General features: G+C 41.7%; 1 protein-coding gene across 2 annotated transcripts; it reads right to left on the reverse strand.

The window, feature by feature from the left end:
- Positions 1-13,711: 13,711 nt before the first annotated feature.
- On the reverse strand, positions 13,712-23,405 carry LOC102570442 (uncharacterized). 2 transcript variants are annotated; one of them, XM_059722683.1, is made up of 3 exons: positions 23,250-23,405; positions 22,383-22,488; positions 13,712-16,431 (listed from the first exon to the last, which is right to left on the reverse strand). In XM_059722683.1, the coding sequence occupies exons 2-3, from the start codon at positions 22,473-22,475 to the stop codon at positions 14,827-14,829; spliced, it is 1,698 nt and encodes a 565-aa protein (XP_059578666.1). In that variant the 5' UTR covers positions 22,476-22,488; positions 23,250-23,405; the 3' UTR covers positions 13,712-14,826. The 2 variants fall into 2 exon arrangements, with proteins under 2 accessions (XP_059578666.1, XP_059578665.1); XM_059722682.1 differs by lacking the exon at positions 23,250-23,405 and adding an exon at positions 22,605-23,169.

Genomic DNA, 23,405 nt, shown 5'->3' on the forward strand with positions numbered 1-23,405 from the left:
TATCAATAAAACAAATTCAAGAAAACAAAGATGACACCCTATGAACTCCTAGGTGTCACATACTTAAAGTTAGATATAGGCTTAAGTGCTTTCCTAAAAAGTGTTTTCTTTAACCATATTCTTAAGCTCTTTCTTGAATCAAGGACTATGTTCAACAAAGACTATAAAAAAACCAATTATTTCTGTTTGTAGTATGGACACTTATACACTAGAAAATGAAGGAACTGATTTCATCTACTGCACTAAATAACAATGACTTGCAGTATGACATGCATGACTTTCTTCACTTTCAAAATGATAAGCATTCAGCCCTGAATGAGATGATTCTTCAAGCTAATTCATGGAAGAAAATTAAGAAATTATGTGTATGGGACCCAGGATAATTTAATCTTGCTGAAATACAGCATAGGTCACACAATCTAATCTAGTCCAGGTGATTCAAGGTACTGTGCTGAGTAAAACGGTCAAGTTGCAGAAAGCTTATACAGGATGACAAACACTTTGCTCAAGAGGCTTTATGCTGTATCTCTTCAGAGCCATATACAGAGAGTTAAACACATGGAGAAGCTATATTTTCCCAAAGCAGAAATACCTACCTCTATTGCCTAGAATCCCAACATATTACTGAGCCCCAGATGTTATTACATCCCATAGGGCTCAATAGTTGCAGTGAATTCAACCAGCCTCTCTGCAGCAAAATGCCAGAAGTCCTTAGGCTCATTTAGATCTCTTGCATTAAATTAACTTACTATATGCTGGGGTGAGAAGGAAAAAGAACCTTATATTTCTCCTTGATCCCCAATGCAAGTTTCATTGTCTTATGCCAAGTATAACTCTGTCCCTCAGCACCTTCAGAAAGTGGTGACCAGATTAAAGGAGCAGCCATAAAAGCTATGAATAGATAAAATTTGTAACATTATACTGGAAAAATCACTGGAGATATGGGGAAATGTACCAAACATAAAAAGATTTAGATACATTGAAAGAAAGACCAAACCTTTGATTCAGAAGTTTCAGGCTGGCAAAAGTGCAAAGGTATGAGTGTCAGAGTCAAAGGGCCTGAGCTCTCAAAGGTAATATTAGCAGTATACTACTACAGTGAATTCTGCTTTATAGAATCAATGGTCAATAGAATTAGCCATTTATTTGAATCAATATGGGAAAACCAAAACCATTTGTATATTATTACATGTAAAAATCACTCATATTAAAATCACAATTTTCAGTTTTTAGAATCAAAATTCCAGAAAATTTATACAGTAATTACTTATTAGTAGGTTTTCCATTTCCCATGGAAAAACAGAGTAAATTGTGGATTTTATCTTTTACCAGAGGTAAATGTGGATTTCTCATTTTACTGGAGAAGCTCGCAAAGTTCCAGCCCGCAGGTGACGGCAGGGGGAGGAAGGGAGGGAGCAGGAGGGGGCAGAAGGGGGGAGGAAGGGGGGGCAGTCAGCCAGGGGGCACCATGTGCACCTACATGCACATGGCCCCAGGCAGCCTAGAGAGCAGCTCCTGCAGGTAAGTGGGGTTGGGGGGGAGAGAATTGGGACCCTGTAGAAAGGGAGGGAAGGAGTCGGGCAGGGCTGGAGCTGGGACTGAGGCTGATGCCCAGCTGGGTGATATATGGGGCTTGGGGCCCGGCGCTGCAATACATGGCTGCAGGGCTGCAGCGCAGAGTGGAATGGGACTGCAGGAGGCTCGTCCGAGGGATAAGACCAACTCCCCACCACTGCATGCATTCTCAGGAGGCAGGGGGGACCCGCATCCCACAGATCTGTGCATGGGGTGGGGGTGGGGGCAAGAGCAGGCTGCAAGCTTGGGCTCCTGCCCTCCCCAGGACCTCAGCAGCCCAGCTGGCATGACTCACCACTGCAGGGAACAGTGGAGTCGCAGGGAGAAAAAACGGGTCTCCTTTTAATGGAATCAGACGGTTAATAGAATCAAATCAACATTTCTCAAAGTGATTCCAATAAGAGGAATCCGCTGTAGTAGTAATACTATTAGTAATAATATTAGATAGTAATATTCTTCGCAACACAATCCCAGATTTAAAAGAAACCACTAAGCACGTTCTTCCAGATGCAAGAACAATATCTGAAAATGATGACTTGAAGAGATCAAGAAGGAAAGCCTGTCCTTTGGATACAGATTTAAAGAAAATAAAAACACAAGAGGAGTAGTCCTAGAAACTCCTAAGGACCCTCTCTACCCACACAAGCAAACAGTGCTTAAAGTATTCAAGTGCATCACCCAATATTTCCTAGAAATTGTGTGTGTTGCTATTCATGGCTCTAAAGTCAATTTATTTCAGTTCTGTAAGTAGAAGAGACATATTTCTGCAGGCACTCAGAAATTTTCTCCTGCCTTAAGAATACAAAATGATCTTGTTAGGACTATTGCCAAGTGGAGAATCTGAACAGAGATATTAAATGGCCATAGAATTAGAAAATGTTATACTTTAGCTTGCAGCTAATGATTTTATGGTTTTGCTGTGAAATCAAACCCCCAGACAAAATGACAAATTTATTAAAAAGCCTATATCCTGTTCCCCCTGGGCAGCTGTGTGCATCGTTGACAAAGAAATTATAAGCTCCCATCTTTTCCAACTTTTAAACCTGCTCTGCTCATGAAGTCAAATTGCTGCCACTGTTTTTATGGCCAGAAACAACAAGATCTAACTCATTTAGGAACCGGTCAATATTGTCTTGCAATCAAATAAAGGGATTGCTCTCAAGTAACACTAGTTGATCCTTCCCTTTAATTGAGTCATTGGCCAGTCATCTCTTCAGGATTCCTGATAATGATCACTCAAGGATCCCAGGCAAATATTGGGAACTGTCCACCTGTCACTAACTGATTTAAATGTAGCTGAAGCAATATGCTTCTGGTGGCACCTTGTGCTAGTGACTATTCCCCAAATGCAAGGGTAAAAGTCCCCTGATGTCAAGAGGCAAGGTAATTTTTTTTCTTAATTAAACCCTCTTGTTTCCCAGTCATTCCTTGTTAGAAGTTTGACCCCACACTACTGGGCAATTTTGCCATTGACTTCAGGCCCTGAATGAGTAAAACCATTTAGGGGGGGAAAGGAGCACATGAATTAAGGATTCACTTAAGACATTTCTGCTTGGCATGGTTTAAAACCATCAAATTATATGTTTAAAATAGAAATGAGGCCACAACCTTAACAAGAGTCCCTGGAATAATAACCTAGAACTAGCATAATTCACAAAAGGCATTAAAGGCCTCTGATGATTTATTTTTATGGCAAAGGTAGCAAATATAATAGCAAATATAAGAAATCCATCCAATCTTGTGACAAATGTTGTTATGTGGATATAGAGAATGCATAAGATGAACATACCTTCCACAGACATTGCAGTCTTCAAGTTTCTAAATGATGTATAGAACACAGGCATTAGAGACAAGTCAGTTTATTCCCATAGCAATGGTGCCATCTTGTGGGGAAATTATTTAAATACTGGTAAAAAAATGTAACTTTTTTTTTCAAATTTATTGGGTCCAGCTCCATGGGCACTGCATGCAGCACAGGGGGCTGGCACTTGCTCCATATGATGTGCACACTGGACCAACCCTGTGCATTGGTTCTGCGGCTGGTCCAGATTGGGTTGTATTGGATCCAGCATGTAGGGCCATTCTGGGAGGGTGCAACATGCAGCGTGTACCCTGTGCTTGTCACACGTGCCATGACCATGGTGCCAGTTCCTGCCCATGCACCACATGCCAGCCATGCTCCACAGTGCCCCCAGCACCAGTTCCAACAGACATGCTACCTACAGCACGAGCCCTGGAGCTGGGCCAGCATACTCTGCAGGTGGCAGAGGGGCAGCACAGGGAATACACTGCATGCAGTGCTCTGGTGGACCATGCCTGAGGCCTGGCTCCAGTGCAGCTGGAACTGGCCCGCAGACTGGCCCAGCAATGCCCATCTGGCCCATGTGACCAGATGAGTTTGACACCCCTGAGACACAACATTCTGTATTAACTTACATGAGCAACTTAGAGTATTGTTTTGTCCGTTTGACTTTAGATGCTACAACGACAGCCTAACCTCAGTTTCTCATGGAAAAGGAGCTGCTAAATAATGGTGTGGTCCAGTGACCAGGCTAAGCCTGATTTAGATTTCCTCTGGCACCACAAAACATAGGAAAACTCCTTCACGCTAAAAACTTGATGAAGACCCATGAGTAACATTGTTACGAAACAAAGGATTCTATGAAGGTGGGTAAAGTTTAGCCTTATCAGTAGGTCTGTTAAGCTATCTTGTGCTGTTGGATCAATCCCAGCAGAAGGGACTCGTTAGGTTCAGAAAACTGATTTGAAATAGTAGAATATTAATATTTCCTAAAACTGTTTCTGTCTTTATCTGATTTGAGTACCACAGTTTGTCTAGGTTTGTTCTTCTCTTTTTTAGCTTATTTTAAGGAACTCTGACATTAACTCCTACTTTCATAGAAAGGGAAACATTCATGCGTTAGACTGAATGGGACGCTACAAATAGACCATTCTTGCTCTTGAGTAACCCAGTAATATGTGCTAATGCTTCATTATCTATATCAGAGGTTCTCGACTTTTTTAAACTCACAGCGCTCCTCATTAGACTCAAGGCACTCTTGCAAAATACCAGCTCTTAGCTTTAATTCATTTTTTTTACTATGGAAAAAGAGTAGAACAATTATTTTGTTTCACAGAACTCAGAAAGATCACAATGGGTCAGAATGTTTTTGATGCTATGAAACCCTATCTGAAATCTCTGGGTTTATTTTGTAAATCATGTTTAGGTGTTTACATACCTATTGTGTAGCAGCCTCAAAAGGATGTCACAGCACCCTCAGCTGTGGAGGTACCCTAGTTGAGAATTATTGATCTATACTCTATCCCTGATTCAGAGGTACTTAGATTTTCAAAGAGAAAGAGCAGTCCTCATCTAGACTGGCCTTCATAATACAAATCAGAGAAACATTAATGATGGACACTAGTCATTACTAGAACTCGTTAGAAATTTTTCTACAAAAGGTTTTTCAGTCAGAATATGGTTACCTGTGAAAAGCGAGACATGTTGCAGAAATGTGCCCCCTTAGATCAATGAATATAAAACAAAACCTGAAAAAAGATTTAGTTATAGATCAAAATGTTCTGTTTAGGTTTTTCAGAATGAACCATATTGATTTTCCATTTAAAAAATAATCCATGTTCTAAGGTACATACATAACTTTAAAGAATTGAAACATGGAAAAACACTTCAATATTACCAAAAAGAAGTACAGTATTTTGATATTTGGAACTTTTTAAAACTGTCAGGGCATGGGAAATTTTGAAATGTTTCTTGTCATTCTGTTCCATAAACCATCCTAAAGATTTTTTTCCCTTAAGCAAATTATCCAATATTCAACTCTGGTCATTGTCTAATGTTAACATGGAAAAAATAGGGCAGCAACAATTTCTGTGACTAGAATTTCAAACCTGTTCAGATTTCAGCAAAGTTGACAGATAACCTATTTGGTATTGTGCATTTCCTCAGCACTTGAAGAGGTTATTCTACAAATATTCTTCTGTTGGGCCCAATGCAATTTTATCTAATTGGATAGAATCACTTATCTCTGGGGGAAAGTAATATTGTTACAATGAGCATATTACAGGGCACCTGCTCCTTGCAGGTGTCGTTGAGACAGAAGCATTGCCTACTATTTAGAGCAGCTATTGGATTCTATTCCTGCTTTATCATAGTCCACTTATCTCTGCCTCCGTTTACTTTTCTATATGATAGAATACATTGTCCCTTTGTGTCCAGTCGAGTTGCACAGTTAAGTCATGTTTGTAAAGCATTTTTAATGGAAAGCTATAGTCCCATTTATCCATTATAGCTGCAGAGCAGAAGTAGGGAGAGGAATGGGACCCACCCCAACAGGAATGGGACTCACTCCAGTTCATGTTGTTGATGTAAGCTCCCTTACTCAAGTCATGAAATAATTTCTTAGTTGCCCTTCAGCTATGAAGTGCCCAGAATCTGCCCCAAATACCCCTTACACTCGTAGGTGGCATGCAGGTGGCCGGTGATCTATTCTAGAACTCAGTGGCTGGGTAAAAGCACTTTATATTGCAAACCAGAGAAACCGGTCCTATATATGGTAATTAGTTTTTTAGTGTTTGAATTATTAGCAGCATCTATTATTAGCAGTAATATGAAAGCATACTGTCTCAAGTGAAACTACTTCTATTCACTTTCCTTTAAAACACACTGCATTTTTTCATCACAACAATGTCTTCAGTTTTTGGAACTCAGCATGCTTAAAGTGTCTGGAGTCCCTAAAGTCTTTAAACTTATTCAGCCTGAAATCACTGTCTAGAACAAGCTGGTATTTAGGAGATTAGAAACTATTATTTTACACTTCTCCTTGTAAACTCCTCTTGGATCTGTGGGTAATTATCTTTGTATCCTTTTGATGCTCTGCAGCATCATTTAAAATTTTTGTCTATTTAAACACTTCTGGCATAAGAAAGGAGCAGGCAGGCAGAGGGGAGGGTTGATATGACATGCATTCACTCAGGCACATTCTCAAGCAAAATCTGTGCATTAGGTTTCCTACTGGTAAGTTATTCAGCTGAGAAGTTGAGATTTTTATCTCTGCTGGAGCTTTTCTTTTGAGAGCTCATTGTATTTTCAGACTCAGGAGATATATGTATTTCATTTGTAAGGTAGGCTGATACTGTCAAGGTTGACAGTTTCCCGTTAAGACAAAGCTGAGAATAATGTATGAGGTTTGTCTACACAGCTCTTCCTAATAACCTATCCTCAAGTACACTCATATATCTAACCATTCTGTGCCTTCCCTCACTTTTTAAAAACGGATTAAATTCAGTCATATCAGTTAAAGCTATACAGCAGAGCAGACACTTTTGAAAGGGTCATAATATGCCATGTACTTCAGAGGACACTTTCCAGAGCATAGCAATGTAATTTTGTAATTTTACACAGAAGCTTTCATATGTGATGGGACCAGTACCTGGGGCCGCCTTCTCCAATATACTGCCTATGACAATGCCCAAGACACACTGGCCATGTCTACACAAGATGCTAACTGCGCAGTAGCCCATGACTACTGCACAGTAGCATCATGTGGCAGGAAGCATGACACGATACTACTGCGCAGTAGTCACGAGTTACTGCACAGGCAGTGTCACGAAAAAGCCCTTCCAGGACACAACTGCATAGTAACTCTGGTTACTGCACCGTCATTTCGTACTTGTTTATACAAGTACTAAATGACTGTGCAATAACTACTGGCCACTGCTTCAAAGAAGTTATCTGAAACTGTGGCAGGAATTTAGGAATTAAGCTCCCAGGTAAAAGTTTCCTCCTAATCCCTATATTAGTTTGATGTTGTTTTATGACCTGACATATGAGTTTGTATCCCTTCCAATATCTTGGGATATTGGAGGTGGAATGAGAAGTGTTAAAGGCTTCAAAGAAATAGAAACAAGGAGAACTGACCATAAAGCACAGCAAAGCTTGTGCTCTCATGAGTTCACAAGCTTTTCTGGGATGTGTATGAAAAAGTTAAAGACAGAGCACAGATAAATATCAAACATATATGAAATCAAAACTAATGATCAACAGATTCCAAATCATATACTGAAAATCCATATCTCTTATCTTTTTCTATTCCAACAAGACTTTCATAGTGTCAACACCACATGAAAATATAGCTTTCTGTGACAGGATGGATTCCTGCCTGAGGACCATTAATAGAGTGTTTGGAGTGCTTTCCAGAAATACATTTCACCAGTATAAATTAGGACAAAGACCCATTACTTATATCAGACAGGAAAAGAATCCATTTGTTCCAACAGGTCTTTTGAGGTACTTGGCCTACTTTTTTTGGAAGTAGTGTGAGAGGAAATTAGGATAGACATGTCCTCAGCTGCAGGGGCTTGCATTTTTGGGAGGTCTTAAGAAAATTAAAGGCATTGCAAGTAATCTCTGCCCTGATCCAGGAATGTATAATGTTAATTATACATAGGTGCCATTGACTTCAATGGGACTTAGGCATGGTCTTAAATTAGGCATAGGATTTTCTGAATATTCACACGAACCAAATTCTGACAAAGCTATAGGTACTTATCCACTGATGGCAGATCTAAACAAAACTTATTTTCTAGAGGGAAGGTATGAAAAAACAAGAGAGGTTTTCAGTTCCTTGGTGCGGAATTTAATATAGCATAAACCCATTGTACAGTATGGGTTTGCACCATCTTTACTTAAAATAACTGATTTTTTTTTAAAAGACTGCATGAAGCCGTACTTTTTCGAACCATGCAGCCTCTCTGTATATTCCATTAAGTGCTAGTAGGTCACAAAGCAATGTCTGACGTAGTTAAAGTAGCTGGATATGTAGGAGGAACTCTGACCACCACAAAGACCTTGAGAAACTTCACTTCTAAACAGCAACTTTTCATTCATGCTTCTGTTTAGTCTCCATGCACATCTGCACAAAACTGAATGGATAAATATTTTCTAGTACCAAATACATGCATTTACAACTCTAACATCTGTGCTAAGAGACCATGCTAATGGACAACCTTATAAAAATAAACATTTTTACTTAAACATATTATTTTCATGTATGAGCCCTTAAAATGTATTTTAAAATGTTAATTTTTTTAAGTAATGGACTGTAAAATATGAGTCTGTCCTCTAAAGAGGACTTATACATTAATCATCCACTAATTTAGTAATCGCTTAAATTAATTATAATGACTTGTGATATTTTAATGCGATGCCTTTGTAATTCACTGAGACTAAGTATTACTGATGTTAGAAAACATGATTACACTGTTAATTTTACAAGATATACCTGACCTTTAGTCAGTTCCTGAGAACTAACAGGAGAGCAGTGTTGGATTTTCACTCATCTGGGAGCCCTGCTAGACATAGACACTTAGACAGCACAAGCTAAATGTACTTCCATTAATGCCTTATTATAAAATAGAAAGTTACAAAGTTAATTTGATAAAGTTCAAGAGGTAAGATTGTATTGGATACATAATGCATGCTCAGTAAAGCCATTTAATGTATTTTTTGTTAATAGATATTGTCCAAACTAAATAAACTATGAGTCTTCACAAAAATTGGAATAATGGAAGAAACAGAAAGAACTGGGGATATTAAATATATCCGTCCATCTTAGATGAGAATGTCAGATGATGTTGCAAAAGCACCTCAAAGTGAACTTGACTGCTTTCAGGCACTTCCTACCCTAATTTAGGGGCGGGGGGAATACAGATTTGCCCAATCTCAGGACCGAAATGAAAGAGGGTTGAAAGGAAGATAAAAGAAAAGAAACGACAGAAAAGATGCTGAGTCTCTTCAGTAGCATTAGCATCTCTAACATGTTTCTTTTCTTTGATGCTCTGTCCCCATATCTGAGACTTATGCCATGTTTTTAAATGGTTACCACTCCTAGTTGATGAAAATATACCACAGCAGTGAATAAACATTTCCAATAAATACACTGAAGTAACTGAAAAGAAAGTAAGAGCTACAAGGAACTTCTTTTCTTTTTACTTTCCTCATACAGCAGCTCACACCACTGTAACAGGGGAAAAATTGGGGGGATTTCAGGTTCAATTTACAGCTCTTCTGTATAAAGGTAAGACTTAAAATTGTGCAGAGTGCAGGAACATGAAGAGTTGCTCAAGTCTGAGATTGTCTTTGTAAATCTGCTGCCCAACCCCTCTTTTGCCAAGGGACTTGTTATAAAATCAGAAAAGCATGTGCAGCCATCTGATGGCCTCTGGGCATTTTGCAGGTCTGCCCCGTGTAGCAAGAACTCAATTTAGAAACATATTATTGATCTTTCCAGAATCCACACTGATCTCAGTGAACATTTCAAAAATTGGTACTCTCCTCTACAGTCACACAAAATGTGCCTTTTTTCTGTTAGTGCAGAGAAAGCAGCTGCAATTTTAGGTAAGAGCAAGGAGGCATTTCCAACATCAGGAGAAAAGATAAAATGGTGACAGCTCTATCACACATGCCTGGGCCATCAATAAAAGTTACATCAATGTAGGCACATATTAAGTGAATGAAAAGAGAATGTAAGCAAAGATGATACAAAACAGGCTTAGCATCTGGCCCACTGTTTTCTAAAGTTGACAGGCCCCAACCCTAAAATCATTCCTATGTTTTTATGGGACACATGAGATCACATGAAGTCTATTTTGCAAACTGAGTCTGTATTTGATGTATCTGTATTTAATTAACTTGGCAAAAATTCAGTCAAATTAGCAAAGCAGTAAGCACAAGTACAACCAGTTTTCTGAACCTCATGCTTACCCACTCTCTTTACATGCTTTTGTGTAAATGTAAAGGAACTAAAAAGTTTGCTGTTTTTTTCTGCACGTTTATGTGTTTTTCATCCGGCAAATTTCCTTGTCAGTGTGAATGGACACGCTTAAGTTTCTATAAGAACACAACAGAATATACATTGAAAAGACATGCAAGTGGTACTTCATTTTTAATTGAGATCTAACTCCTCCTTGCTTAAGAAAATTTGAAGAGAACGAGGGTAAATTTACAATAATTCTATACAGGAAAATGAGGTTTGATTCTGAAACCTTTATGCGCATGGATATTCTTCACTAGTGTAAGTAGTCTTACTTCAATGGGACAGCTGCAAGCAGCCCTTTGGGGAAGAGCAACATGTTGACTCACTAATAAAACTGTGAATGGGATATCAACCTTCCTTAAATGCACGTGATATGCACTGAATAAACATATACCCCTGGAAAAGTCCCTGCGCTGAAAAGCTTGCAGTCTAAGTGAAACAGAATCATGTTCTTCAAATACCTACTTAGTATTAGAGAAAGACCCAGGTATCTGGCACAATAAAAATGCAGAGGTCAAAAATGTCAACATTTTTTAGAGTTCTGAGCATACAGTAAATATTTCTCTTTTGTCTTTTCCATTTAATTATTTTATTATACTCTCCATACTTGTGGCTGTGTGCCATTTCCCACAAACCAAGCATCTTCCCCTTTCATGTCTCTTAATACAAGTTTCTGCAAAATGAACTCTCATTGTAGCTTGACTATATTTTATTTACACTTAAACTTTTTTCCATGTCTCCTTTGAATGGCTTCTAATTTAGCACTGTTACAAGGACTTTTCTATACTGTCATGTATTCTTATTTCACTATAACAAATAAGTCGTTTATCTCAAATATATTTGTTATGAACAACTAGCTGATTGCCTGGCAAGAATGACAGATTTCAGGGAGTGTTTCCATGGCCCCCCCTCACCTCCTGCTCACCCTTTGGGGCCAGCCATGTAAAGACTCCCCCTGCCGTCACTGCTGCATCCTCCTCCAGCCTCTGGTATGGGGGCTCCCTCCCCCTGCCCATCTCCACCTTGCAGCAGGGCTTCCCCCTGCTTCCCCTTTCTTCCCTGCTCCCCCCCCTCCTTCCCCACCGCCTCCCTCTCCCTGCTGCTTGTTGTTGGGGCCAGGTGGTTGTGGGGTGCTGCCACCATAACCCCCACTTCTTTCAACCTTCCCCGCTTCCCTCCATTCCTTCCTTCCCTGCTGCTTGGCCTTGAAAACAGCTATTACCATGGCCTCTCCCCACCCCATGCCCGCCTGGGCCTGTGCAGCCTCCCTCCCTCTTCACCACCTCCCCCTCCCTGCCAGCTGTTGTTGGGGCTCCCCTCCTTCTCTGCCGCCTGGCCCCAACAACAACCACCACTGTGACCCCCCATTCACTTCCTCCTGCCCCGCTTTCCTCCCTCCCTTCCTCCCTCCCTGCCCACCACCTCCCACTCCCTGCCAGCTGTTCTGAGAGGCAGTGAGGAAGGGCAGCAGAGGGGCACCGCCACTGTGACCCTCCCCTTTGCCCTCAGGCAAGGAGGTGTGAGAAAGCCCCACTGCTCGGGCAGCCGGGGTGTGTTCACCACCACCACAAACTTCTCTGATAGTGTCTCAGACTTGGGCCTGCGCAGTTTGGGCCCACACAGGCAATTGCCACCCACCCTCTCAGCGGCGCATGCACAGTTGGCCAAAAGTGTTATAGACAGACAGACGCACAGACAGACTAAGGCCTTTATTAAATTAGAATACTAGAGGTACACCGATACATCAGTCCCATATCGAATCGGCACTGATATAGGGAAAACTGAAAGTATCAGCAATCAGGTTTTTTTGCCTGATGTGGCCGATAAATGCCCTGGGCATGCACAGAGCCACAGCATTCACGGGGCCAGGAGTACAGACCAGCAGCTTGGAGACCAGCATCTGGCTGGTAAGTCTAGTGTGAGGGAAGAGGTGGGGGAAGGGAAGCGATAAGGTGGGGGCAGATTGAGCCCCTGGGGTGAGGGAGGGAGTGGGGCTGGGGCAGGCACTGCCCAGCCAGGGCGGGGCACAGGACAGAGCCGTGGCTCATCTGGGGGACGCAGGGGTGGCTCCTGCCACTGCATGCACCCCGGAAGGGGATGGCGGGCGTGTGCCCCTAGATCTGCGTGTGGAGCGGGCTGGGGCCTGGGGCTGCACCAGGCTCTTCCAGTGTGGGCTGGACTGGGCTGCACTCAGGACATGAAGTAGCAGCACTGGGAGAGGTGGGTTGGGGGGCTACCGTGAATTTTGGGGTAGCTGCAGCCCCCCCCTACCATAACCCCCTCCCAGCACAGTTGCCACATGCCCTGAGTGCAGCCCAGCCCAGCCCAGGCCCCACCAGGAAGAGCCCAGCACAGCCCCAGCCTGCAGCAGCATCCTGACCCACCCTGTGCAGATCTGGGGGCACATGCCCCCCATGCACTCCTAGGGTGCGTGCAGAGTGGGAGTCATCTGCCTCCCACATACCCTGTACAAGCTGCTCGCAGCTCCATCCTGCACCCTCCCTGACCCAGCTGAGCAGTGCCTGCCCCTGCCCCACTCCCTCCCTCCCTCCCTCACTGCAGGGGCCTCAATCTGCTCCCCCCACATGTCTCTCCTCCCCCTGCCCCCTCCCCCACACCAGACTTACCAGCCAGCCTAACACTGGTCTACAAGCTGCCCAGCTGCATATCTGAATTGGATTGGAATTGGCCAACATGGCTTCTTAAAAATAATCCATTGGTATTGGCCCAAAAAATTTCTGTTGGTGTACCCCTAAACAATACATTTGTAATGGTATTATTTTCATGACAAAGCTTCAGGATTTGTATTCTGGTTGTAGGGACTAAATGTGACTATGTGTTTTGCACTTACTCAACTCACTAATTTACATTCAAATCCATGGGACACTTGAGTAAGGACTCAAGACACACAAGACTGTGGCTTAACTCACTTATTCCAAACTTATCTTATGCTAGGAAATGTTCCTAGTATATTTTATATGAATAAAGAAGTCTTCCTATTATGAGAAAAAAAACGGTACTGTTAAAGTTTTGTGGAGAATTGAAGATTTCTCTTTGTGTTTAAAATATAAGAATAAGAAAACGTAGCAGAGTTCTACAAGAGCTATAGGGTATTTAAGTAGATTCCTTTGTGGATAAAAGCAAAGTAAATTAAAGACAACATTAAATGGTTTGGATCGCTGGGTGACAAACCATTAGGAGTATCCCCTGCATGCAAGTTTAAGATGTGTATAGCACATATTCTGTCAGTCCCATAAATAGTCTTAAAATTATAGTAAAAAGCCATTTCATTTAATAAATTGCAATGTTTTATTTTAAAAAAACATTATCAGTTTCTTCAAGAATGAACTATTATAACAAATACAATTCAAAAAAATAAACTGAATATATAATCTACAACATAAGTACAAAGGATAATTAACAGAGTTAACTGAGAATACTTTCCATCACACCCCTCATTTTGTGAACAAGCACTAACAATTTTTTTTTAACATTTGTTTCGCCTATTCTAAAGTCTGGTGATTTAAGCATAAAAATGTTTTAAGGCAAACAGATCATACAACCCCCACAAATCTGAACTATATTGGATTTGATTCAGGAAAACCCAGAGGAAGCAGTATTTATTACATTTCTATATATGTGTAAGTGTAGTCTTGCAAGATATTTCTAGAAAAGAAAGCTAAGATAAATGTAACCTGACCTACCCTAAAATAAATTAGTTCGAGACTTACATGTACTTTTGACTTGAAGACTTGTAGAGATAGGACTGTCCTGGTTCAACTGCTACGGTTACAATTGCTATGGTGTGTACACAACTATAAATGGATAGCATGGAAGTTTTAGTCATGTTTTGTTTTATAATAAATACATTCCCTATTTACTTGAACAATATAATATGAGTTTGGGAAAAATAGTTCTTGCATTTTAAGTTGCAGAAATAACTTCACGTACAGCTAACCCTAACAGAACAATTTAGTGACTGAGCAGCATATGATTATTCGGCATATGAGCAGGTCAAACTATTCACTTTACAAATTTTATGAGAAGATATGTTCCTACAGCATGGGCAATACAAAGCATTATTGTGTCTAAAGTTAAAACCACCTGCGTTTAATTTAACAGGATGTTAACTGGATCACAAGTGAAAATACAGAAGAGGCACAGACCATGCTTATCCAAAAGTTATTGGAGACAAAAGCCCTATGTTGAATTCAGGAAGTAAACTACTGAACTATGTTGCAATATGTTACACTGTATATAAACAATATACAAATGTATTACTTTCCAGGCCACCTGATAGATTTTGCTGCTCTGAAACAGTCAGACAATCTGACATAAAAACTATTTTTGAAGAACTATAAAATACGTATACAAAAGAACAACCTTATCTGGGCAGCGGGACTAACATTCTTCTGTATTAGAACTTCTCCAGTCTTGTTTCACCTACTCCAGTGTTTTTTCTCTTCACTAATCCTGGCTTCAGTAAAGGTGTTCTAGAAACTCCAATGTCTGAATCACCCTTCACTTTAAAGAAATAAGATGAATTAAGCAGTGTCTGAACATATTTCACCTCATCTGATTTTCGAGATTGAGTAAACACATCACTTTCTCTTTTGTCATCAAGAGCTAGAGTGGCAGGATGATTTTGTATAAGACACACAGGCTCCAACATGTGTTTGGAGGACACATGAGCGCCATCACCTGCACCCTTCAGCGAACAGGATGCTCTTCCTGTATTTCCTGCACTTGATCTAGTTCTGTAAGGCAAACTGAGGTCCAGTGGTTTTTCACAGCAATCTGCAAATCTCTCTCTGATTAGTAAATAGGAAGTAAAAGCTGGACAGCTGAAAAAGTCCTCTGTCTGAATTGCACGCTCTTGCATAGCTGAATTTCTCTCTCCTCCCCTACTTGGTGTCAAACTGAACTGAGAAATCTGAGAGTGTTCATCACAAATTTCTCTGTTTGAAGATGCCTGAGAAAACTGCAAAGTATCAATATAGTTTCCTTTTTTGCAACTTCTTTCTACACTTGTTTCTTTAGCATGGTTTTGAGCATAAACTGATAAGAAGCTACTGTTACTATTGGGACTTTGTACTGGCAAAAAAGACTTCTGGGTTATAAAAAGCTCTTGACTTTGATCAACACTGTTGCATACTGCTTCAGTTTTTGAGGTCATGAGAGAAGCTCCCTTGTCCTTTAGGCTTCCCACATTTAATTCATCTTCTGAGTCATAAGTTTTAATCTCCAGAGCTGCTGGACTAGATAACAAAAGAGGCTCTATACTGCTAGTACAGTTGTTTGTGTCAGTAGCACTGGCTCCTAGTAAACAACAAACTGGCACTTCCTTGCTCAATTTCCTTTGTTTTTTAAAACCCGCTATGATTCCACCAGTTAAACTGTGTACAGCAGAATCAAGACCTGCATGTTGGCAAGGTGTCTGAAACCAAGAACTCTCCCTATGACTTAATTCCTTATGTTCACCTTTTTCAGTTATGAAGGAAATTTGTTTTGAAGGAAGGCAGAGCTGCTTTTGATTGACTTGAATATTATTACCTTTATGTACCATTTTAGAGTTTTTAATACGTTTGCAATTTCTCTCTCCAAAGTTCTCCTGATTGCCACTAAAAGCATTAGTATCTTGAAGAAGCTTTATTTTCTTTGCTTTCTTTTTAACTGAAATCCAAGGGAGAGTAGTAGTGTCTTGCTTCTTGCAAAAGTCTCTTTTTGTACAGTCCAATTGATTTTGTGTTTCAGTATTATGCTTGATCTTCTTAAGAAGTTTACTCTTTTTAATATCAGTGTCTTTGGTAGTGTTTTCTTCATATGTGCCCATATTTTCCTTTCCTTTACAGAGATCAGGCTTATTTTTCTTTTGTTTATCCTGTGTCTTCCACTGCTTTTCAGACTTTTTAGATTTACTTTTCACTTTGTGACAGCTTTTTTTGGGGATTTCAATATAATCAAGATAGCTTCCAAACTCATATAAAAGCTTAATTTCTTCATCTGGCTCTAAGTCATTGAGCTTATAAAAAAGAAATAAACAATGAAATTAATCAGATAAATAATAAATGTAAAATTAATTATGCATAGTTATTTCCCGAAATGTTACGGCAATAGCACACACTAACTGTTCCCTTATCCCATGTCATATCATGAGTGGAAGAAGGGCTAAAAAATTCATGAAAAAAGCCTGAAAATTCAAATACAGCTGTGTGATTTGCTGTTTCCACATCTGCGGACAGTATACATTTATTTTCATATGTTTTCTGGTGCTTATGTATATAGTATTAAATACAAGGAAATTACATCCATATAGTGTGAAGGCTGCACTGGTAAAAAAGTTAAGCTATCTAGAGGACTCAACTTGCTCACATTGAACACCTTGAGATAGTTGTTTGTGGCAGTAGTTTGAGACACATAGGCCACATCCAGGCAATCATGGTCACATTCAGGCATTCCCTGCACTGCTATCTTGTAGCGCAGAGGGTTTTTTTGACCCTGGGAGATCCCAGGGTAAAAAAAAAAAACCATGCGGAAAGAAAGTGGTGTGGTACACATGGTTGCAGCTCCAAAACTGGAGCATGGCTGGCCAGCCACACTCCAGCTGCTGGCCAGGCTCCCGGCTGAAGAAGTGGTCCCCTGGCCCCCAGAACCCCAGGTAAGACTGCCGAGGTCAGCACAGTTAGAGGTATGTCACTATGTAGGCAAATTGCACAAAACATGATATTAAAAAGCATTATTAAGTTTTAAAAAATGAAGCAAGTTAAGATATTCCAGAATAAAGTTGCTTGAGCAACCTTATTTCAGCCCCTTGTGTGCATGCATTATGATATAGTCTATATTTATGTTGGTACCCACTATTTTTTCTTGGCGAAACCTGCTTTATTCAGTTTGCAGAGCAGACAGTGATTACTTAAGCAATTACTTGATATTTTATTTACTTCTTGTTTTTCAATATATGGCTCATACCTAATTTACTGTACCTTGTTCAAACCTGGTCTGAAGACAGAATTATTTTTCTTCATGGTATTTTCCCTAGAGCTTATCCATATTGTATCTCTGTGTTGCACAAATATTAGCAATATCATTGGGTGATGAGGAGAGGCCTTTATTGTCCCTATTTTACAGATGGGGAACTGAGGCACAGAGCTTTAGGTCAACAATACACTCTCATTTTGGATGCCCAATTTGGGATGCATAGAACGCAATTCACCGGAGTATCTGGCATAGTATTGTACTTTATATGTTAAAAATATACCTCCCACAGATTTCAGCGGTTCATTTTTTATTACTCAGTAGCACTCCAAATCAGACCTTAGGATTTCAGGTTCAGGACCCAGGAAATGAGAAAACATTCAATTGGTAACCACCTGTGAAAAATGTGGTTTAATTACTTGACTAGCATCACACTGAACTCTGTGGCACAGACAAAGAACAATTCCAGTTTTCCAGAGCAACTTTCAATTGTCGTTATCATTATAGCTCGCTTTTCTTGCTGCAATCCCCTTCCTCATTCACTACACACCTTCCAGAGACAGCAGCAAATAAAGGGTCATGCAGTCAAAATTCTCCTTCACTGCACAACCTCATTTGTCTCCTGCCTGTGTCCATGCACTGAACAAAGCAATGGCCCAATGAAGAAAATCAGTATGTGATCACATAAATAAAAATGATGGTCTTAATGGATATGTGCAAGGGGAGTGAAAAAAATGTTGAAAACAACCTTAGTTTGTTTTTCCTAACTGTAGAATACTTCTTGATCTTAATAATGTTATTTTAACAGGACTTTTGTATAGGTTTCCTAGGTTTCCAAGGAAATTCCATCCTAAGGCAGCAAAATGATTCTAATATGAGCATCTTCAGGTTTGGAAGCTTTAGAGCCAGCAGACCAACTTCAGCAATTTGCACTAATAGACTAACTGGAAGCAATATCAGATTCTTATCCTCTAGGTAGACCAGAACTAGAAAGATAAAATCCTTTTCCCAAGGGTTCCACATTTTTACAAGAACAAAACCATCCTATTTGCTCTAAGAGAACCCTAGCATCAGTCATGTTCATTTCTTATTTACAAAGCCAAGTCACAGGAAGGTGATAAAAAGGTTTTTTTTCTTTCAATACCTCTGCATCACTGGGGAAGTGACTGTTAGGGGATAGAGGAATAGACTCCTCCTAACACTAAACATTACTGGAAAGTTATATTTCTCTGAAATCTCTTTGCTTAATTAATCCTCATTATCACATCATAATTTTCTTTTCATTTTCAGTTTGAACTCAGTTGAGACATCACTACATTGCTAAAAACTGTATTAAATTAATTGTAAGATTCAAGTATTGCATCTATTTTTACTTTATGGAAATGCATCATTCTCACAGGATAATAATCTTTGTTTTTGACTACAGCAATAACTACTCTAGAAAGGCTGCCAAAAAAAGTGTTTTTGAGCTGTGAATAAATCTTATTAACCCTTTCATTCCTGAAATATTTTGCATCAAATTGATGCTGTTTGGAAACAGGCTCCCATCCTCCCCATAAATAATAAAGAGGAGAGTGGGAACTTGAGCATGACTCAGGAAAGGCAAAAAACAGGGTCAGTTTAAGCAGGAACCTGTGAGAAATTGGCCTGGTTTCTGGGGCAAATCTAGGAAAAGTAAGAGTGGAAAGAAAGGCAGCAATAAAATGGAGAAGACTGAACAGATCAGGGACAACAGCTAACAATCTAGCTTGAAATGTGTCCCCCAGAGAGGCTGAGGCCTTTCATTCTCCTGAGCATTCAACAATCAGATAATAGACAAAAGAAACAAAAGCCAACTAGATTTTCATAAATTTAATTTATATCAATCTTAGTTGGTGTTTTTTGTGTTTCATGTGCATATATGAAGGATCTGTCTGAAGTTATGTAGGGCAGTGGTACCCAACCTGTCTAGCCATATGTGCCAAATGATGGTGCAGAGCCTAGTCCGAAGGCTGGATCCAGTGCATAGAATTATAGAAAAGTATGGTTTGAAGGGAACACAGGAGGTCACCTAGTCCAACTGCCTGCTCAAAGCAGGAATATCCCCAACTAGATCATCCCAGCCAAGGCTTTATACAGCAGGTCTTAAAAAGCTCCACGGATGGAGATTCCACAACTTCTCTGGGGAGCCTGGGAGCCTGTTCCAGTGCTTCACTACCGTCCTAGTAAGAAACTGTTTTCCTAATACCTAACCTAAACTTCCCTTGCTGCAACTTGAGATCATTGCTCCTTATTCTGCCATTTGCCACCATTGAGAACAGTCTAGCTCCATCCTCTTTTGAACCCCCTTCAGGTAGTTGAAGTCTACTGTTAAATGCCCTCTCAACCTTCTCTTCTCCAGACTAAATAAGCCCAGTTCCCTCAGCCTATCTTCATTGAACATGTGCCCCAGCCCCCAAACCATTTTCACTGCCTTTCACTGGACTCTCTCCAATTTGTCCACATCCATGCTGTAGTGGAGGGCCCAAAACTGGACACAGTATTCCAGATGTGGTCTTACCAGTGCCAAACAGAGGGAATAATCACTTCCCTCGATCTGCTAGCAACGCTCCTACTAATGCAGGCTAGTACACCATCTTCACAACAAGGACACACTGCTGGCTGATATTCAGTTTATTATCGGCTGTAAACCCCAGGTCCTTTTCTGCAGAGCTGCTGCCCAGCCAGTCAGCCCCCAGCCTGTACTGGTGCATGAGATTGTTCTATCCTAAGTGCAGGACTTTGCACTCATCATTATTGAACCTCTTGAGATTTCTTGCAATCCTATCCTCCGATTTGTCTAAGTCTCTGAATCGTAGCCATACCCCCCAGTGTAACTACTACTCCCAGTTTGATGTCATCTGCAAACTTGCTGAGGGTGCAATCCATCCCATATTCCAGGTCACTGATGAAGACAGCAAACAAAATCAGCCTCAGGACTGACCCCTGGGGCACTCCAATTGATATCGGCTGCCAGCTAGACATCAAGCCATCGATTATTACCCTTTGAGCCCAATGCTAAAGCCAGTTTTCTATCCACCTTATAGTCCATTCATCCAACCTATACTTCCTTAGCTTGCTTGCGATAATGTTGTGGAAGGCTATATCAAAAGCCTTGCTAAAGTCAAGGTATATCACATCCACTGCTTTCCCCACATCCACAGAGACAATCATCTCATCATAGAAGGCAGTCAGGTTGGTCAGGCATGACTTGCCCTTGATGAATCCATACTGACTGTTCCTAATCACCTTCTCCTCCAAGTGCTTAGAAATGGATTCCTTGAGGACCTACTCCATTTTTCTAGGAACTAAGGTGAGGTTGACCACTCTGTAGTTCCCTGGATCCTCTTCCTTCCCTTTCTTAAAGATGGGCACTACATATGCCATTTTCCCAAACATCTGGGACCTCTTCTGACCACAATGAGTTTTCATGGCCAGTGGCTCTGCAATCACATCTGCCAACTCCCTCAGCACCCTCGGGTGCATCCTATCCAGCCCCATGGACTTGTACACATCCACCTTGTCTAAATAATTCCTAACCCATTCTTTCAGGAACCACCGTCAGCTGCTTACCTCCTCCCCAAACTGTTCTGCATAGGGGCAGTACACCGGTGTGATATGACATGCTGGCCCACCTGCGTATGCCAGGCCAATACCACATACAGCCCAGTCTTGTGTGCTGGATTGGGTCATTCACCAATCCAGTCCTACACACCAGGTCTAGCCATGCACTGACCTGACCCTACATGCTACATCCAGCTGTGTACTGACCCAGCTCCACATGCCAGATCTGGCTGCACACCAACCCATCCTGACTGCAAGATGCAACCATGTACTAACCCAATACTGCGCACTGGATTCAGCTGCATGCCAGCTTGATCCCATGCAGGGCCGTGACATCCAGCCCTCAGGGCTCCCCACGGGTCTGGAAAATTGGCAGCGGGGTAGCTGCACTTAACATTGCAGCCACTCCCTTATTAACAAAATTTCAGACCTGTGGGAAGACATACAGGCCAGAGGACATGCCTCACAGGCTGGAGGTTGAGCACCCCTGTCCTAGGGTTTGGCAGTTACTTCACTTGAGAAACCTTCACATAGGTTTGTTTTTTTAACTCAAGGAAGCGCACCAGGTTCAGTAGCATATATATGATTCTCCTGTGCATGTAGCAGTAAGCCTCATAATAACAAAAATGTGACAGAGGCCATGATCTTTCCTATTCCCAAAGGTGTGAAGTCCCTTGACAACTACATATGCAAAAGAATATTGGGAGGTTTGTGGGGAGTCACTTGAGCAAATACAGGCAACACAGATCCAACCTTTCTGAAAATTTTCAAAACAACTGTAGGAGTCCTGGCATCCCTCTAGTCCAGTAGTTTTCAACCTAAGGTTCGCAGACCCCTGGGGGTCCACAGACTATGTCTAAGGGGTCCGTAAATGATGACTATGATCAATCAAAAGTATGTGAATATCCACACTTATAAGTCAAAAGGGGACCAATTTGAAATTTCCAAAGGGGTTCACACCTCGATTTGAAATTGTTTAGGGGTCCACAAATGAAAAAAGGTTGAAAACTACTGCTCCAGTCTAAGGCAGAACCCTATGCACTTAGGCAGCAAAAAGGGATGTTAGCACACCAAACCCCACTTTTGTTCTTCAAAATCTATGGTCAATGGGGGGCTCCCCTTCATCAGAAGCTCTTCATGGAAATCCAAAATGAAATCTTTTGTTAGGAGTTCTCTCTACCCAGATCAGAAAAAAATCAGGAAACATACTTACATTTAATGTGCCAGGAGTGAGTATGAATCTAACTTTCAGTATAAATTACTCTACATGGGGATGTCAAGGGTAGGGAATAGCAAGAAGAGCAACTAATACAGTAACCAGCTAGCAGCTGGGGTTTATCTAGGGCTGGCTATTTCAAGCACATTTCAAAGTCAGTTCTCTCTCCCCAGTCCTCAAAGTAAAATGTTAAAACACACCTGCTTTCCAGAAGCATCTTCCTGCAATGCTGATGTAGACAAGCAAGGGCAGCACTTGTTCTTCTTCTTTTTTGTTTTACCCGTGGAAGCCATTTCCAGGTGTATTCTAGATATTTAGCAAAAAATAAATCACTTTACAGAGTTACTCGAGGTTAACATTTAGAGAAACAAATACGCCGTTTACTACAAGCAGTGCTCGAAAAGGCTCACACCGTTTAGTACCTCCTCATTTCATGCATAGTCTGGCAAAAGGACTGCTAATTCCAAGGCATTATTTTGCGCAAGCGAGGACTGCAGGACAAGAGATTTACATTAGAGGTTGAATTAAAGACACAAATTGGGGACTGAGCCGGCCTGATTTGGCACGGGCAGGGGCTGACATCTTAAGTTTGACCCCACCCATAGTGTTTAATGGGGTTGAGGACAACTGCGGTGAACCAAAGCAGTGGGCATTAAACACCTCATATAGGTGAGGTCAAACCCAGGAAGCTGTCGGCCCCTGCCAACGCCGAACGCAGTGGAAGAGGAGTCCATTGCCATTTGCCTTTTCTGCTCCCCGGGAGCTTCCCTCCAGCTCAGGTCTGCTGGCAGCTGGCGCAAGGGGGCAGTGGGCATCCCAAATGCTGGGTCCCAGCCCCAGCACTTTCCCCAACGGTTACCACCACAGTCAAGAGCTGAGGGTGGTCCAGCAAAGGCGCCTCAGAGGCGGGGCTCCATTCCGGACCGGGACCGGGACCAAGACAAAGGTGCGGCTGGGGCCGGGGGGTGAGAGACCCGGGTGTCCCGGGCAGCCCTTGGGGCCGGGCGCGTTGCCTGAGCCCTTGTGCCTGGTGCCGGCGCAGCGCGGAGCGCACAGCTAGGACCCACCTGGGCGCGGGCGGCTGCAAGGAAGCGCTCAGGGATGCGGAGGGAGCAGCGCGGAGCCCGCCACCGCCTGCCCTTGCCCCCGAGCCCCGCGCCTGGCCCCGGGCCCTACCGGCGGGCGGGCGCCGCTCCCTCGCGGCTGCCGCTCCACGCGGCCGC

This window comes from Alligator mississippiensis, chromosome 2 (genome assembly GCF_030867095.1).
Source record: "Alligator mississippiensis isolate rAllMis1 chromosome 2, rAllMis1, whole genome shotgun sequence".
Taxonomy (NCBI): domain Eukaryota; kingdom Metazoa; phylum Chordata; order Crocodylia; family Alligatoridae; genus Alligator; species Alligator mississippiensis.